The sequence below is a fragment of the Lissotriton helveticus genome, chromosome 11 (assembly GCF_964261635.1).
Source record: "Lissotriton helveticus chromosome 11, aLisHel1.1, whole genome shotgun sequence".
Classification (NCBI taxonomy): Eukaryota; Metazoa; Chordata; class Amphibia; order Caudata; family Salamandridae; genus Lissotriton; species Lissotriton helveticus.
Genome location: NC_136072.1, coordinates 548,390,008 through 548,409,263, shown reverse-complemented (window position 1 = coordinate 548,409,263; position 19,256 = coordinate 548,390,008). Strand labels below are relative to the sequence as shown.

The 19,256-nt window shown below is 50.8% G+C and overlaps 1 protein-coding gene across 2 annotated transcripts; it reads left to right on the top strand.

Moving 5' to 3' along the window:
- Positions 1-446: 446 nt before the first annotated feature.
- Positions 447-16,649, top strand: C11H8orf58 (chromosome 11 C8orf58 homolog). 2 transcript variants are annotated; one of them, XM_078666285.1, is made up of 7 exons: positions 447-1,020; positions 6,862-7,589; positions 13,106-13,270; positions 13,892-14,054; positions 14,710-14,822; positions 15,573-15,688; positions 15,848-16,649. In XM_078666285.1, the coding sequence occupies exons 1-7, from the start codon at positions 972-974 to the stop codon at positions 15,948-15,950; spliced, it is 1,437 nt and encodes a 478-aa protein (XP_078522411.1). In that variant the 5' UTR covers positions 447-971; the 3' UTR covers positions 15,951-16,649. The 2 variants fall into 2 exon arrangements, with proteins under 2 accessions (XP_078522411.1, XP_078522410.1); XM_078666284.1 differs by having other exon boundaries at positions 451-1,020; positions 15,845-16,649.
- The last annotated feature ends 2,607 nt before the right edge of the window (positions 16,650-19,256 follow it).

Sequence of the window (19,256 nt, the reverse complement as noted above, 5' to 3'; positions counted from 1 at the left end):
ATAGCACATTTTAAGATAGTTTTTAATTGGGCGGATGCGAGCCTTGGGTAGAACCGTGGGAAAATCTGTCACTTCGTGCAAGGCCGGTTGGGTTGGGATAGTCAAGCTTTTCCAGGCACTCGCCTCATACGTAGGTGGCTCAAAAGGCCCTGTCAGTGAATAGAATCCCTACGTATTTAACCTTTCCTTCGCACATGGCCAGCCCTCCTCTGCTCGCACATTATTCTCATACTTCTGCACGTGGGTTATGCGGGGGGCTCCCGCCCCCCACCCCGGCTAATCTTCAGAGTCTCAGAAGTCTCCGTCCAGGAGGAAGAGGCGGGGGCGAGGGGAGGACCCAGGCATGCGGACAATGCTGCACTCTGGGGGCTGCTCCCGCCCTCCAGGCCTATTATCAGATCTGCGGCGGGGCTGCTGCTTGACTGCCCTCCTCACACGTCCACACCCCCGCCCCCCGGCTGATGGACCACTCGGGACCCGCCCAATACTTAAACCCAGCTGGTGCATGCGGTCGGCGTGGAAGACTTTCTCAGACTCCAGGGCGGATCGTTCCGAGCTCCCTGCGTTTAGGACGAGGGTCCCCGAGCCCGGAAGCAGGGCGTGCTGCTCCCCAACCGAGCATGCCTCACCAAGACCCACGGGCCCCCTAGACGTCTACTGCAGAGCCGGGACCCTTGCTCCACTCGAGGGCTCGCTGCTTCTCAAGCCAGAGGCCACATCTGGCGTCACATCCGCCCTAGCCAGCTAGGGTCCACCCAACGCCCTTCCGCCAGTCCTAGCTGGGCTCACTATCCCAGCCAAGGCCCCGTCCATCGAGGCTGACTGCACCCAGCTAAAGGCCGCCACCTTTGCAGCCAGGGCTCGCAGCCCACCCACCAGTGGTCACTGCGGTCGGACTGACCTCTGGCAGGCAGCTGCGCACCGGTCTGCGGAGTCTGGTTTCCCCAGATATCGAGCAGTGAAGCGTGACGATGATGAGGAGGCAGAGGAAGTTCAACCTCCAGAGACTGTGGAGCAAAGGTATGTTGCTGCCACCCACCCTTCGACTCCCAAACAGATAAGCTAGGACCGGGGTCTCCCACCTGCAGCCCCTAGTTACACCAATGTATTTAACAGCTTTTGCTTTGTGTGTGTGTGTGTATATATATGTATATGTATATGTATATGCATGTATGTGTGTGTGTATATATATGTATATATATATGTATATATATATATATTAAAATTGCCAAGCATGTGTTCGAGACAAACGTATATTTTCAGAACTGCTTAAGCTGATGTTTGGAGAAAGCACTGAATTTCCAAAATTATATTACGGTTGATATTTGAGTGCTAAATCATGCAGCGTTGGGAATACTTCGTATTATTTCCTTGATGCTAGTGACATTGCTGCTATGACTTTTATAGATCACTCACATACATTGCACTTTTGAGAACTTTTTAGCATCACTGCTGGCAGCCGTTGCGGAGGGGCTGAGCTGCTAATGTTGCATATGGTGGCCGCTGAGGTAATGTTGTCACCAGCTCAGTCTGCTTTTCGTTAATCAGTAGCTCTTTTTACAGAAAAGATTGGAGACACCCGACATGATGGCTTTGCTGAACTGTTGGGTGCACTCTTTAAGTCCTCATGTAGTCCGTTGGGTGGTGTGCCCAGTGGGGGCTCGGCTGTAGCGACCTGTCCAGTCTTGGGGGCCACACGCGGGGTACAGCAACTGTCAGTGCCGGTTGTGAGTAATGGAAGGATGTGCTTATGTTCATTACTCATTGAATAGAAGAAGCGGCTGCGTTTGCCCTGCCGTGTACATTTAGATGGAGGCCAGGCGTGTGGCGGTGTCCGAGAAGCAGGACAGTACGAGATTAACTTGACACAAGAGTTTACACCAGGAATGGCAGGGCGCAACTCACTCCCTTCCGTAAGTCCCCTATGCCACAACTTTCCCTTTTATCTTCCCCCGCTCTCCTAGGGGTCTGCTTCACTTCCTCGAGTGACTGAGGACATTTCCGGGGTTGCCTCGCGGCACTCCCCTCCACCGGGAGTCTGACATTTCTCAGGTGTCGCCGCTCTCTGGGTCTGGACACCTTCGGCGCCCGCAGATTAGGGGTGCAAATCACCTCCCCCGTCTCCAAAGATTGTGGTAACTGCGCAGGGCCCTGCTTCGACACCCCAGGGGTCTGTAGACTCATCCCGAGACACCCCTGATGCGAGCTGTGTTTTGGCACTCGGCCTCACCCCCCAAACCCATGGTATACCCAGCGGGGGCGCTGCCTGCGGCGGGGGCGCCGGCCCTGGCGGCGCTGGGTTCGGCTTTAGACTCGCAGCCGGGTGTCGTTAATGACGTGTAATTTAACCGACTATGCGGCCGGGCCTGTTCCCGGCCCTCGTGGCGCCTCTTCGGCCTCTAGCTCTCCCCTCGGGCCCTCTGCAATGCTTGACGGTGAGTGAGAGCCTCCTCGAGAGAGAGAGAGGGGGGGGGGGGGTCACGAGAGTGAGACCCCGTCCCTCACCCCCAAGAAGTGAACGTGAGAACCGCTGGGCACTGTTCCGCTTGTTAATATGCCCCCCCCCCCCAGAGCCGGTGGTTGGGTGGGTTCAGCGTGTGCAGGTCACCTTTACCCATGCTTACAGCAGTGCTGCACCGGGATTGCCACGAGCCCTAATGCACGCGAGGGGAGTGTCCCACTGTCACTTGGTTTGAGAGTGTTTAAAACGGTTATGTTTGGGGTGCAGTGGACCCCGGTGCCACTGTACCTGCTGCACTATCGATAGCTTCGCCTCTGTCTGGCACAAACCAATTTACGACCGGGGAATTGGTATTTCCCGCCGAGCCTACAGCTGCGGTCACTATACTGGCCGCCTGGCACTGGTGTCATTGGCTGCACTGGTTTGCTTTGCAGTGATGCACTAGTCATTGGCTGCACTGGTTTGCTTTGCAGTGATGCACTGGTGTCATTGGCTGCACTGGTTTGCTTTGCAGTGATGCACTGGTGTCATTGGCTGCACTGGTTTGCCTTGCAGTGATTCACTGGTGTCAGTGCTTGCACTGGTTTGTTGCTCTAGCAGTGCTGCCCCTGTTCTCAGGTTGCAGTGATGACTCTTGTCCCACTGGCTGGCTTGTGGTGATGTGAACTGCTTTATTGCATGAATAATTGTGGTTTCATTGGCTGCATCGGTGTATCTTGCACTGGTGGCTCTAGTTGCATTGCTTGCACTGGTTTCCCTTGCAGTGATATCCTGGTTTAATTTGCTAGTGTGATCTACCTTCATGAAACGACCCTAGTTTCCCTGCCTGCACTGGTTTCCCTTGCAGTGATTCCCTGGTTTCATGGCTTGCACCAGTAGTGGGGTGGGTGGTTTCTTTGCCTGCACTGGTTTCCCTTGGAGTGATTGCCTGGTTTCATGGCTTGCACCAGTAGTGGGGTGGACGGTTTCTTTGCCAGCGCTGGTTTCCTTTGCAGTGATTCCCTGGTTTCATCTGGTAGTGTGATTTCCTTTGCAGGAAATGACCCCGGTTTGCTCCCTGCACTGGTTTCTCTTGCCCCACTGTGGAATGCGGCCGGGCGCGGACGCCGGGCTCCTGGCTCCGGCCATTAACCGGCGGATTCCAGGAATACCTGCGGCCTGTCTCACCTGCTGCTTCCGGCCCCATCGGGGGAGGGAGGGAGGGGGGGGGGCTTGTTCAGAGTTTTATTTGTACAAGGCAGGTCTCGGAACGCTGTGGGCAGTGGAGTGAAACGCAGAGTCCATAAAAGCGGCCCAATTACTAAATGAGGTAGCTAAATAAGTGCCCCATGTTTGCAGCTAGGAACTGGTTTGAATTTGCAAAAGACACGGTGGTGAAGTTTTTTTGCAAGTTATGGAAAAGCTGCACGTATGAGCTTGCTGCAGGCAGTGTTCGTGGAAATATCAGGACATCAACATTAACAACCGGCCCATTAGACCATAAAACGGGCCCACAAACAGCCAAAATGAACTGCCTCGTTGCCTGATAGGGCAGTCTGGCCTTGGTCACTAGGACCCCCAATCCTAGAGTAGTTTCTGTACTACACATGCATGATCTGGGTGCAGTGGGCCCTGTAGCGCCTCTGTACGGCTGAGGCGCTATTGATAGGTGTCCCCGCCAGGGTGTGTGCGCATTACCGGCAGGGTAGGGGGCTCTGCAGCCAGTGGGTGAGGCCCAGTGGATGCAGAAAGGGGGGGTGGGGGGGTTAGCAGCTGGTGTGTCTGGGGCACAGAGTCAGGGAGTCCTGGGGAGAGCTGGGTGGATTGGCGCTCATTAACGCCCTGTGCGACGCATTAACCGCCCAGGTTTCCTGCTGAGCTGTGAATGGTATGTAGATTGCACCCCCTCACCCATGACGCATTGTCCACATGCGCCGATTTACACCTTCCCTGGAGGGGGCAGGTAGCGGCTCTCGCCCCAGCCCCTTTGTAATGCTTTGTGTATATGCATATTCGAAGAGTAGTTTCGGTGCAGTTAGAGGGCGCCAACCTTGGCAGGACTGATTACAGGCTCACCCCCCCTTCTTGGGCAGCTTTCCTCAAGCCTGAATTCCCCTCCCCGAAATTACATTCAAGGCTTCCAGTTTCCATATTTTGTGATTACACAAGAAAACAGACGGAAAAAAACAACTAAAAGTCAAATAAATAATCAAAGCCAATCATTTATAGTATCCCGCATGAATAATAGTGAGCTTAATTCTACCTCAATTAGATACAATGTGCCCGTGCACCATCCAACAAAATCTTAAACCCAAGTCCTTCGCAGGCTCCGTGAATGCCACTGAAATTGTAATTAACCACGTCTCCCTGAAATCGACGGGTGCAATACAAGTATTGCCTGACGCGGGCCAATTACACACACACACACACACTCACTTAAGTAAATGAGTGTTGTTACACCATATAACCATGAAATTAAGATTGCTGCACCAAATCTCTCCAAAAACCCGCGTAAAAAGGCCAATTCCCTGGAATGGCCATGTTGATTCTAAGACTGTTCTGGAGCGTGCGAGCTGTACTATTTCAGGTGCCTCTCCCATACTGTGGGGGGGGGGGGGGGGGGGGGTTGTGTGCCCATCACTGAATTTGCAGAGCTGGCGAGTACCCCCCCCTTGAGCCGATTGAGACTTCAAGTCCCAGGGTGCAACATGTATTTTTGTTAAAAGGCCTGGAGCTACCGATGGTTCGGCACTACAAGTCCCAGAATTCACAATGTTCTTGGGTAAGATGAAAAGGCGTGGGCGGGTGAAGGTGTCAAGCATGTCATGGTGTCACGCGTCAGCTCTGGGGTCACGCTCTTCCAAGTTCTGACTTTCTCTTTTGCCAGGTCTTGGAGGGCAAAATACCAAATTGTTTTCATTAAAACTGATGCTTTGAGTTGATAAGGGAACACTCAGATTTGGAAACGTGTTTCCCCTCCTGACATAAAGAGATCTGGACGCCACACACACCAGCATGGCGCTATTGAAAGTGGGTCAAATCCAGTCGGGGTCCCATTACTCCTGGAAGGTTCGGGGTTTTCGGAGATGCGAGTTAGGCTGGGGGCCTCTTCAAGACCATACACTGGTAGCAAACGCCGTCACATTCCTGGTAGCTCAGTTGCCAAGTGGCCCACTCCATGCGCAAAACCGTAATAAATACCTGGGTATTTGAGACAAAAGGGCTCTTAATATTGCCATTGTTTTAAGCCCACTCATCTGCTTACTGGCTTTTAGAATCCGGCGCTGAGTCCGGCAGAAAATTCGGGCCTGGCAAAGTTATCTCACGTGGCACTGGCATGTATTTAATTGTTTTTGTACTGAGGTGAGGTTCTTTCCGAGACTTTTTTGTGGTTTTTGGGGAGGGGAGTTTCCAGGTGGTATCCGGCCAGAAGGGTCATTGTAGGGCAGGCAAGTGGCTTCGCTGCCTCTCACGTGTGCACGTGGGCGCGGCGGCTGACCGCCCCATCCGGTACTTGCGGTCTGTGGTTTTTGGGCACCGCAGGATGGGGTTACACTCCGTGGGCAGACGGACGGAGCCAGCTTTTATTAAAGCCATGCGAAATGCTTCGTTTTTTAAGGAGTTTTATTACAGAAACCTTCCAGAAGACCCCTTGTGATCCCCTTCACCTCTTTCTAGTCCTGGGCGTCTCATTAACAGCTTGGTGCATTCTGGGAGTTGTAGGCTTTCGACTGAAACAGTTGCACTACAACTCACAAATGTGTCTAAAATGGAAGTCGATGACTCCAAACAGGGTGCTCACGTTGGCTTGGAGTCATCTGATAACCTTAGAGGTGTGGCGCCGCGGCCAGGGCGACTGACGCTGGAATCTGGGGATCACGGTTCTATGCACTATGTGACTCTGGGCAATAGCTTGCTTAATCTTCCCGACGGCCCCCAGCGCCTACAGACCCTTACGGGTGATTGTGCGCTTTAAAAAAAAAAAACCATTACAGTAAAGGCACGGCTGGGAACAGGGAGCAATCAATCAGGCAACTGTGAGAACCAGTGCAGGGCTGGGGAAGGCGGCCACTCCCAGTCCACGGAGGAGTCGCTGTACCTGCCCTTCCTGAGGTAGCTGGTTCCGCAGCTTGCACAACAGGTACTTCACAACGCCCCTTATTTCTTAACACAGAAATCTGACTCTGACCTCCTTAGAGGGGGCGGAGTCAGCTGTACCTAACGGAAGGAAGGCTGGCCACATCTACCTGTCAGAGGCTGGCTTCCAGCAGTAGCTGCTGAACAGGACAGAGAGCAGCAACCAGCCACCTCCTGCTCGAAGACCAGCACCAATCTGTACCCAGAAGTAGTGGCTTTTATTTTGACTTTTTGTTTCTCACCAGACGCCTGTCTTGTTTTTCTTCTTCTCCCTTCGCCTACAGATGGACCAGGGAGTTGTTCGTCTGGTGGTTGCCTGGTGTTGACCTCGACCAGCACCTACCGCCGTCTCTGCGACAACGAAGAGCGGGTGATATCTGTCTCCCCCTCCAGGATGGATGGTGACCTGGACAGGTGGGAGCCCCCTGAGGCAGAGTCCCTAGGGGAGTCCATTGGGCAACAACTGGGAGCTGATGGCTTCTTCCAGGCTTTTGACTTCTACGCCAAGGGCCATCGGCTGGCCAAGTCGGAGTCTGAAGATTCTGGAGTGGAGATGGGCAGCGGAGAGGCCTCCCCTTCAACATCGGAGTCAGACAACAGTTTCACGCTGGACGCACCTGAGTTGCAACAGAAATTGAACTGGCCAAGCCTGGGGAAGGACCAAGTTGCGACCAGGGAGGGTGCACAGAGTGAGCAGGACTGGGGTGATGTGGTCCCGCAGAAGGTTAACACCAAGCTGGAGCAGGCCATGCAGCGCTCCAAGCAGACCAGAACCTCTGTGGAGCGCCCTGGCCGCCGAGCGCCAATCGCGACTCTGACCAGACGTCATAGCGGAAGCCTACCCACACTGGACATGGGCACCTTCCAGGCAGGTGCTCTTCAGAACATTGGGGCCAGCATGGACACGCTGAAGGACTGCCAAGAGCCCTGTAGGGCATCCGGGCCCAGGCGGGTGAAGCTGGCTCAGCTGAGACTGCAGAGTCTGCAGGAAGACTGCCAGCAGGAGGTGGAGGTGAGAACTGCAGGGTAATAGAGGGGGTTTGGGGTGGAATTGCATGCTCGGTGTTTGGTCCCTGCCTCAGTAACCACTCCAAGTGTGCAGTTTAGGGATGCCAGATCGCTCCGTCAGGAATGTTCCCAGAACTGGGTGTTGCTTTCTACAAATTAGTTAACATATGCTTTAGGCCAATAGGAATAATTGAAGAGAATAAAGTTAACAACTCCAAGAATTCACTAGGTGGTCAACTGAAAGCCTACAACTGAAAATAGGTTGTGCTGCTATCCTGGCGCGATCCAGCACATCGAATGCTGTTGGAAGATGCTCACAAACCGGGAAATGCTGGGGGAAGATCACCCTGACTACACTGTCAGTAAGCACATGCAGAGGACACTGCTGGGAGATGCTCACACTGAGGATTCTGCAGGAAGGTAGTTTGCATGAAGGGCACTGGTTAGAAGAAGTTAGCACTGAGGGGACTTCTGGAGGCAGGCACCTCTGAGGATGCTGCAGGAAGGTAGTTTGCATGAAGGGCACTGGTTAGAAAAAGCTAGCACTGAGGGGACTTCTGGAGGGAGGCACCACTGAGGATGCTGCAGGAAGGTAGTTTGCATGAAGGGCACTGGTTAGAAGAAGCTAGCACTGAGAGGACTTCTGGAGGAAGGCACCTCTGAGGATACTGCAGGAAGGTAGTTTGCATGAAGGGCACTGGTTAGAAGAAGCTAGCACTGAAGGGACTTCTGGAGGAAGGCACCTCTGAGGATACTGCAGAAAGGTAGTTTGCATGAAGGGCACTGGTTAGAAGCTAGCCCTGAAGGGATTTCTGGAGGAAGGCACCACTGAGGATACTGCAGGAAGGTAGTTTGCATGAAGGGCACTGGTTAGAAGAAGCTGGAACTGAAGGGACTGCTAAAGGAAGGCCCCGCTGAGAATGCTACAGGAAGGAAGGAAGTTTGCATGAATGGTACTACATAGAAGCAGCTAGTACTGAGGGAATGTCTGCAGGAACCTTAAACTGGGGATTCTGCAGGAAGGACTTTTATACCTAGAGTACAGTTTAGAGCAGTGATATTCCAGTACGGCCCAGGTGTGCTTGCAGCCCTCCTGACCTTCACATGGCCCCTGGTCAACAGCAGCACAGGGCTATTGTTTACTCGACTCAGCACTCCCATTAAGAAGGTGTTAAATAAACAGTCAAGCATTTACTCAAAGTTAATTAATTTTAGAGAAAGGAAGTAACTGGGGTGTCCTTCAACCCTTAACCTTAGGTATACCTTCATTTTAAAAGACCACTTGCAACAAAAGTGTAAAATATGATACACTTCTTGAATTTTAAAGAGACTATTTCATGAACATGCAGAACCGATTCACCTTAGTGCACCAGATTATCTGTGCATGCTAAGTATTTTTTTTATTTTGTAGTTAGTTTTCAAATATATATGTTAAACATTCATTTCTCCTCCACACCCCACACAACAAGATCAATAGTGAACTAAGTGACAAGACAGTTGGTATGTACCCCCTTTTGGTGTCCTGGGTTCCTATTGGACACGTACAACATTATTATAATGTCATTATAGTTTATTACATGAAACACGAGAAGGTTTTGTACAGCACACCTCTTAAAGTCCTGTATTTCAATGTCCTCTATGCGATGATGGTGAAAAGGGGGGGGAACGTGAAATTAAACAATTACCAAATTGTGTAATCCTAGGCAAAGTGAAGAAGCCGGGATTAACTCCAGGACATTGTGCAGTTCAGCCACTAGATGTATACGCTGTGCTTCCCCCGACAACCACCTGAATTCTCCCCCACCACCACCCTGCTTGTATCACTGCAGCCTCTGGTCACTTCACTGGCCAACCTTTTGCCCCAGGGAAATGTTAGCGAGTACCCATGGTTTAGAGAGTAAGCTAGCTCTGGGGAGGAATATCTGGGGGATGCTCGCACTGATGTTACTGCTGGTAGAAAGTTCACATCAAGGGAGCAGGTTAGGAGAAACTAGAACTGAGGGGACTTTGGGATGAAGCCACGGAGCATACTGCTTGAAGGAAGTTTACATCCAAGGCATGGCATAGATACCTGGGCTGAGCTTCCTGGAGGAAGAAGTGTACACTGCTTTAGTTGTATAGTACAGAATAAGCCCTGCTCTCTAACTGCAGGGGCTGGGGAGGCTCACGGTGCTGGAGCTTAGCTCGCAGTGTAACGCAGGCTGTCGCCACATTCTTACAGGTGATGACCAGCCCTGGAATGCAGTGACTCACTGCCTACTCGCTATTCCAGGCATGCTAGGTGCCCTCTCACCTCATACCTGGAAATCCTCCAGTTTCTCAGGGATGGGCCACGGAGATGGGTGGAACTGGAAGGGCAGAATTCCAGACCTGCTGCAGGACTCCGTTAGAACCCTGTCCGGGGACTGGTTTACTGTTGGTATGAGAACCAACACCTACTGGCCGCAGCTCAAACCAACTGTCCAGGCTTCCCAGTTCAGGGAACACATCTAGTTTTGGGTCACCTCCAGCCAGAGTCCTTCTAGTGCGCAGTGGCTCCTAAACCCATTGTCCAGGAGCCTCCTCTGACTCTACCGCTGGTGCCCAGAAGCTCCCATGGTGCTCCCGAGCCCAGAGACCACACCTTGTGCCACGTCGCCGTAAGCCAGTCTGTTCAGTGTCCACTGTCTCGTAAGTGCAGTCTAGAACGTTTGTCAATCTTCTCCCCAGTCTGAGCCACACATGGTCCTTAGGGGGGGGGGGCGCGGCCCTCGCCACAACTTGGACATAGTATTTATGGATTAAAGGTAGTGGAGGCCCTTGGTGATCAGTGGCCTCAGGCCATATTCCCATACCTTACCTCGGAGCGGTCTATTCCAAAGCCCATACCTATGCCGGAGCTCACATTTGGCGTCCATTGGCGCCAGTGCCGAGGCCGCGCCTAGTGTGCGAAGACCATATTTTAGTTCCATTGCCCATGGACTACAACCTATAGCCTGCTCGTGGTGGTTATGCGTCTAGTATCAAGCGCCCGATGGTCCACCACAGCCCAATGTTTTCACACAGTGCCCTGGGTTCCCATTCTTAGCCCACATTTTAGCGGACTTCAATGATTTGTAGGGCGGTGCCATCCTAAAACCTCTTTCAATGGTGGGGTCATTATAAATCCGCATTGAGGGTTCAAACCTATCTGAGAGGATCTCTGCCTTTAGGGATGCTGAACATCTATATTGTGGTGCCCCACTGTGTGGGTGTGGAGTGGGGGATCCTGTGCAGAGTCCATCATAACCTGGGCATGGATACCTATGACACCTGTATGCCCATATTGGCCCCTGGCTAGTGGCTATGGTGCCTGCTCTTACCTGGTTAGTGAAACCATCAGGGTTCTCCATTTGCGGGTGCTGGTGTCCAGTAGTGGTTGTGTGGCGGGTTGTTGGGGTGCTGTTACCAGGGCTGCACACTTTTCCATGTATTTGGCTGTGTGACAGAGCGTTTCATGTTGCCTTTGAGTCCCTTCAGGGCTCTGTGGATGTAGACAAATGTGTAGAGGAATTAATGTAGTGCAATATTCATTTGTAAGCCCTGCTCTGTGTGGAAGTCAAGTAGATGCTGGTTGGAAGAGATCAGTTCTCAGGAATTCCCTGAGCGCATTCTGTTCAGTTTCACCCTAGGGCTTTTGTGCAGGACCTCACACAGCCTGGGCTGCCCTCATCCATCTCGGTGCTTCAGACCCTATGGATAATCAGGTGTGCAGATGCTGAGCTTAGGTTTTTGGGTTTTGCGGTGCCAGTTTCTGTGGCTGTCCTAGCCTCCTGCCCCCGTAGTATTTGCACATTTCAAAGGACCTTTTTAAAAAAAAAAAAATAATAGTTTTTTTTTGTTTTTTTTTTTACTGAGTTTTATGTAGCGCGAACTTGACCCTTTACGGGTGTCAGAGCAGCCAAGAACTAACGGGGCTCCTGGGCCCGGTTTTGTGGTCCGCCTGTGAAGGTCCGAGCACAGTTTGGTTCTTTGGTTTTGTGGCCTGCGCCATGTTGATTAGGTTCTCTGGTAGTCGTTCGTTGTACACTGTTGTAATAGAGCAGGCCTGTGGTGGCACCGGAGCTCCCGCGAGCTCCCCCTAGCGGTCTGTTGTGGAACGTGGAAGTCTTTCTTTCCAAAATCGGCAGTGGGTGGACTCCCTTGACCGCTGCGCTCTCTTAGACTGTAGATGAGCGCTCAGTCGAACGGAGCTCGCTGGTTCCCCCCTGTCTAGGGGTGACCAGCCGCCCCCGCTTTGTCAGGAGGGTCCCAGTTTTTAACCAGCTGTCCCAGCAAATTTCAAGAAATGTAGCTCATGTCCCGGTTTTTAAAGAGGGTCGACTGAAAACGGTGGGAGGTGTTTTTTATGTTTTACAAAGCAGGGATAGTTAGCAGTTGTTTCAAGAAAGCGATTTAATTAACAGGCAAGCTACTGGGTTTAAAAAGTGCATTTTATCTATGTTCTTACTGTCTGTTCTCTAATTCTCTGAGGAGCGCTCTCATCCCTTGAAGTAAAATTGTAGTCTTTCTATTTTTGTGAACTGTCCCGGTTTTTTACTTTAAAACTCTAGTCACCATATCCCTGTCCCCATGGTGGGCCGATGTGTTGCAAGTTCTTGGAAGTCGACTAAATGAGTGATTGCGACTCTGTTTCTCCCCTGTCTCCACTCGGAGTGCGTGGGGCGGGAACAGAGTAGGGATGGCGGGGGGCAGACTTTGAATGCGAGGGAACGTGGGTGCCAACGGGGCTGGCGGATGGTGGTCCAGTTGTCCGAGTGGTGCACAGAACACGTGATATTGCATTTTATTGTAGTAGCATTATGTATAGTGCTTTCTACCTGTGATGAGGTACTGCTTTGTGTGTGGGTAGCACTCACCTGCTTATGGAGTGTGGGGTTGTAAGAGTGCGTGCTCTTTATTAAAGTTTTTTTTTCTATTTACCTTGTGTTCTGGGTGTAGCAATAAGGCGATCTGCTTGAAGTCCTGTGAGGTCTGCGAAGGAGAGTGGGCAGGGAGAGAACTAATCTTCCTGTGTGGTTTGCGTTAGTCTCCCCCTATATGTTTAACAGTATTGGATGTCTGGTTATGATTGTGGTATGTGTTGAGTTCTGGGCCTGAAGGAATGAACTATTAAGCACACCAGCTTTATGTGGCCGATCTCATAAGGCACAGGGTGCCAGTCTATTTAGCTGGTGTGGGGTTTGGTTGCTGCTACGTACGGGTTTGGTTGCTGCTAGTGGTTACTCGCAGGGTGAACTTGTCCTGTGGCAATTCCGGTTTAAGTTAATATGCTGAGATTAGTGGGCACAGGGTGGGGTGGGGGTGTATGCTTTGGGCAGCAGGGGTATCGTGTGTCTGGTTACAAGGAAGCGGTGATGCGGGTAGTGGGGGCAGTTAACACATGTGTTGGGTGCTGCTAAGAAGATGGCGGGGCATAAGGACAGTATGAAACCCTCTTGATTTGTATGCTGCTACACATGTTGGGACCACACCTTTCTCATCAGCTTCTTAATCCCACAGATGGAGAACAATGACCCCATGGTACTGCCCGGGCAAGGGCTGCGTTACTTGGAGCACGTGTGCCAGGTCATGGAGAAAATGGCTGAGCTGCAGCGGAACAACAGGAGCCTGCGTCGGCAGAAGCGGGCGATCGAGGCACGACTCCGGGGAACTGCAAGTGAACAGGTGAGCGAAAATTCACCGCCCTTAGTAGCCATCCGCTAACAAAAGGGATGGAACTCTTCCCAAATTTCCCCAATCATCTATACCCCATTTCTTTCCCTCACAAGCGGGCCTTATAGAAAATTAGGCTAATTGCTTGCCCTGTTGGTGCCCTGTGAAAGAAGGCTGTCCTGTCCCGGACCTAGAACACCTCTCCCAGGAGAGACCAGCAACTTACACATTCTGCCACCTTCCCCTCTCTACAAGCCCTTTACCAAGAAACCAATAGCACAATTGTCTTATTTCATCTTTTTATGTTTTGTTCCAGTTGGGCTCCCTCTGTGAAACCTCTCCTGCTCCCACCCGCACACATTACTCTGCACCTAGATTCCCCCATAAACACCCCTCTTGGAAATATGTGCTCAAGGTTTTCTTTGTATTTGTACTGTGGTAGGTTTTAATTTTTAAATGAATAATCGTGATTCATACTCTCCATATACCTATGCCGGTCACCCTAGTAGACATCCACACTTGTCTGGCATTAGGGCCAGGGCTCCCAAATGGGCACACATTCGCTCTCAGTGAACTGTCAGCCACCCCAGAGGTTTCTTGAAGTACTCAATGGATTTCTTATTCCTCCTGCAGGAGATATGTGGGGCAGCGTCCCCTCTGGAAGCCTCTCAGCCAGACCTGCACCTAGCCCGTCAGACTGATGCCTCCACCTCAGGTGGACCAAGAGTGTCCTTCAGAGAGCGGTCAATGTCAACCTCTGACGTGGGCAACTTGTGGGACTTCGCTCCAATACAAGGTAAATGTGGGGACTAACAGAAGGTGCCACAGCAGTCTTCCAATATCAATAGGGTGGGGCTCTCGTGCATTATGTGTGACAGGGTACTCCAATCCACTGAGTGAGTGACTGGTATGGATGCCAATTTTCCCAATTAACTGTCCACTCCACCCCAGTCAAAATCCCAACTTTTTGGGAAACGTTTGGCATTGCATTTCCATGCATGATATTAATATCTTGCATTTTATCTAAAATGGCATATGAGCTACATCTGGGAAAGTAGTTGCACATACTCAAAATGTCTAGAAAGGTGGTAGTCCTAGAGGTGACCTGATCGGCCAGTGAGAATTCCCAGATCCATACAGAGAAAGGTGCCCAGATCAAAAAAAGCTACAAGACCACGCAAATGGTAGAATAGAAATATGCAATACAGATGCATTTACCTTCACCATGGACTGACCGAGTATACCAAGGGGGCGTAAGCCAGGCATAATGAGTGACTAGGACACAGGGATCAATTGCAAGTGATTTAACTGAATGATGATTCACTTGGTCAGGTTGCGGAGCCGCTTTGACTAAGAGGGGGTAGGTTCAGGGTCCTAGGCATGGGAAGGCAAATTCAGGGAATGTTTTCCTTTGTCCCAAAAAAGGTACTACAATGTACATTCTCTTTCAGGTACTCGAGCGCGCCCTTCGGCAGCCATCTTGGGGACCTACGTGAGCACTCCTGACTTGAAGGACACCCCTGACGGATGGATCCCTTCAAATGTGCCATACCTGAGGCAAAAGGTAAGCTGCTTACAGAGCACGAAGATGGGCTATCAAGGGGGGAATAAGTCAGTGTCTTGCTCTTTGAGCCTGATCCCTGCATTGAGTGACTGCCAAAGTCTGGCAGTGATAATGTGATCAGAGGCCCCATGTAGAGGACCGTGTAGAGGACCGTCTTGTACCAGAAGCCCTTTGTGATGTCTTGTGCTGCCAATTCTTGAGACCTTATGTAGAAGATTAGGACCTGTTCTAAAGTTATCTGGTTAGTTGTCCCATTCTGGAGCGTGATTGGCTGTAAGCCAGGCTTCTTGGCATCTAGTGTGTCAAGTTAAGACCACTCCTACCCTTGTATTCCATAGACACTCCTGCATCCTGCCAGGCTCCCGTAGTCTCATTTGGAGACTGCAGGCAAATTGGGACGGTCATCTCATGAGACACCCCGGACCTCGATGTGGTCTGGGACAGAAGAAACTTGATGGAACTTGATGGGTGGTAAATGCATCAAACTTTCTCGGAGCATGACTGGCAGAGGAAAGACTTTTAACTTAATTTAAAAAGCCTGGTGCAAGTGAGTGATCTGTGTGTAAGAGCAAAGACCGCTGGAGACGAGTAGAGTACAGAGCCGGAAGGACACTTCAAACCTCTTAAACACAAGTAGCAATTTCAGTTTGGAGGGCGAATGAGGGGAGTGGGACTTCACAATGCTTAACACCAAATAGTCCTTTCTTTGTTTCCTTTGTTTGACCTTCTTTTCTGGATGTTTCTCTGCAGAGTGAGCCCACCCAGTGGGAGCGGGTAAAGGAGCTCATCTCCAAGATCGCGAGAAGGGCGGTGGAACCCCCAAACACGCTGAGAAAGGCCTCTTTCAACAGACGTCCGCACCCCAGGTATGTAGGAAGGGGCAGCTGGCCAGAGGGAGGATAAAGCGTCCTTACTTCTAATAGATATAAGAAGGTATGGGGAGGGGGTGTATGTACCTGTCCCGGTGGGGCTCATAGAGGGGGCCACTTAAGGCTGCGTATTTACGTTTGGCGTTTTTTCAGCAGAGAGGACGCAGTGCTGGAGAACCCCCGTCCCGCATCTCGGAAAGTCTTCTTGCCCAACATCGTCGTGAAAAAGCAGAAGAGGCAAAGACCACCTGTGCAGTAAGAGGCTCTCCCCAGACTCTAGCAGAGATGGAACCGACCTGTGACGCAGTGATTCTGCTTCCTGCCTTGTGACGACAGATCTGTGTAGAGCCCGTTGCGATCTGTGCGGCACTTATCGGTGTCTGCCCACCAAGGGGCCCTCCGACACTTAAGCACCACTTCCAAAAGGGAGCAGCCAGATAGGCAAATACGCAAGGATTGTATAAGTCTGGGGTGAAGATCGGCAGTGCTTCTTATGTTCGATGGGATCACCCTTCTCGCCTGGTGGTGGTGGGAAGATGGAGGGAGGGGCAGAGGGTATGAAGGACCTGTTGTGTCGTTGCCTCGTCGGTGGGCACCCGTGAAAAGGAGCGCAGCCTGAATAGGTTTCTGACTGCGCCACAGCCATGCCTCCAGAGCCGGATGTTGTAGGACCCCAGCCGTGGAGGCTGACCATGCAAGGTGCCCCTGCCTTGTATGATTGGGGGTGCCAAGTGCCCAGAGGCTCTGGTCAAACCAGGACTGAACCACTTATGGATTTTTTTGAAAAGGCACTAGCCGTCCAGACGTCCTCACTCTTGGAGTGAATTCTACTGTGAAATTAATTTTATTTTATGACCGAAGCACCTCTTACCTCCAGATTATATGTGAACTAACTGTTTGTAAATTATACTTTTGTTAAAATGTTTAACGGTTTATAAATATTCTATATGACCTGTGATTGGGCTGATCTATTCTGTTTCTTATGTTTACTGAAATATGCTGGTGGTTGGTAAGATCTAACATGCCCAGGCAATGAGCGGGGTTTTGTTTGGATAGGAGTCTGTCCAACCATGCTGGCACTTCATAATTCTTTACTGTGCCAGTGACGGAGCTGTGGGTCCTTGCTGCGGCTCCAGCCATTCTCTGGAGACACATTGTCCTTTATTCCTAAATGCTTAGAGCAGTGGGCGTACAGACCAGCGCTTGTAAGTGGGACTTATTTCTGGTCAGTGGCTACAGAATGGCAGACAAAGGGCTTTCAACCCTCCCAGAGAGGAGCATACCAAAGAAGAATAGGAGAAGGGGGTGGTATATTGGCTTTAGGGCGGAGAAGCATTCTGAACATACTAGAAGCCTATTCTCGCGACATTGATAGTGTATTTTATGAGATACACTTACACCAAAATTGTAGTAACTGCCCTTATGCCTTACAGACCACACCTAACCAGAATACTAATGTAAATCTACACCTAAACAGGACATATCCCCAAATCTGCATATATTTTTCACTACGGCAGCCCCTGTGGGGCAAAGAAGCATAGTGCTTCACGACCGCTTATCTGAAATCACCATGTATACCAGGAGACTTGGCACAAGTATAGGCTCTCCATATATGAAATTTTGGGTATGCAAATGGCCTGAATATGAAAGTAGTCAGTACATATCACAAACCAATTCAGTAAAATTAGAAAGACCAAAAAGTGTATCAATCATTGCAATAATATAAAGTTTCAAAGTAACCGCGCCACTCCACATTTTTCACACTTGTGCGTGAACAGTCAGTGAAATATTGTGTGCAGTACTCACAAGAGGCAGTCAGTGGAGGCCTCATTCCCACTCCAGGAGTTCAGCAGGACTCCCCACTGTCTCCTACCCTCATTCAGGCAGAGGAGCTGGATGAGGGTCGGTCACCTTCTGCAGGCGGACCCAGTTCAGAGCTGTTGAACTCAACTGTTCATTTGGGAGTGGCTCTGGTGTGTCTCCATAGCATGCATGGTCTCTCTCAGTTCCTCTGAGTCTGCCAAAGCCAATAGAGGGTGGCGCTACCTGCCCAGGTTCAGGCTGTGGGGCTGACACTAGCTCCTTGTCCTCTAGTGGAGAGCTCTCCTTCCGGGCACCCGCACCCTGTCACTCACTTCCACGTTCCAACAACTGTACAAAAAGACTGGTTTTTGTTGTTGTTTTTTTTTTTTTTGTACCATGGCTTTGTTGGACAAACAGTTGCAACTAATCAGTTCATCTGGATTCGCAAGCAGGGGCACTGCTTGGTCTGTAGGATTGGGGATGGGGGGTTTGAATTCAGATTTTCCAACAATCAGGCTGGCAAAAAATGTTAAAATACATTATGCGACAAGCAGAGTACACGAGGGTGGCTTAAGAGGCAGTGGAAAAAGGAGTGTGGATTGGTAGGAGTACCCAAGTGAAAGCCCCTGCACCCAACGATTTATCAGGAAAGACACTTTTTTGGGGGGGGGGGGGGATGTAACCAGCCACTGTCCGTGCAGGTAACAGCTGTGGGGCCGCGTGTGTGTGTGTGGGGGGGGGGGGGAGGGAGGGATTTCGAGGGACTATGCAGCAGAGGGAAAATTAAATAATACATTTGCCCTCTGCATCATCTCTCGAAATCCCAACCCCCTCATGCGGCCCAACCGCCCACCACTGTTACCTGCGTGGACCGCGGCTGGGTGTAACACCCCCACACCCCGTAGCTACACCCCCTCTTCACAAGAAGGGTATCTTCTGGTACCCTTTTTGTGTTTCCCACATACAGGTTATGCTCGCCTACAGTGACCCATTTTTTTTTGTAGGCTCCTCCCATGCCGACCTAAACAGCTAGCTAGCGACCCATGTATCAGCTGCACAAACTCCGCCTCTTGCTGGCCTCTTCTCCATCCACCTCTGGTGCCAGCCCGTGGACCCTCTGCCACTGTGTGAAGGAGGCAATGCACTGGCAGTACTGATCTCGCTTCCTGGCAAATGCTTAGCACCGAAAGTAAAGTTCAGCTTCATACACCGTAGAACAAATGGCCACAACCACTTCAGAACCTGCTCTTCCTTCGCTGCCTACCTGTAGTCCGTGACTGCTGCAAAGATATCCACATTGAAATTCTCAATTATATTAGCCAACCTGTTGCCCTGTTTAACCAAAACCATAAAAGTGGGGAAGAGAATTCAAATTATGCAATATGATCTCCCAAATCACTGCCACTTTCCACCCCATTATGACCCCCAAACCCCTGCCACAGCTACATTAAACCATTTATATATATAATATATATCCTGCACTCTGTCGCACAATTAAAGCCTCTGAGAATTGCCTAAAGCTTGTGCTGGTGTGTTCGCTAGACCAAAGCCTGTCTGGTCCTTTGTAGCTCGGTGGTTCTCCTTGAATTCTTGTGAGATTATAGGGTTGTCCATCTCAATTCATGTAAGCGGAGTATATTCACAGTCCCACAAAATAGTGTCGGGTACTGCTTTCATTCCAGTACAACAGCTTGCCAGTTCTTACTTTCGAACCTTCTACTTTCAGAGTATGCGCAACAAGTTGATGTGTTTCATGTGTGCT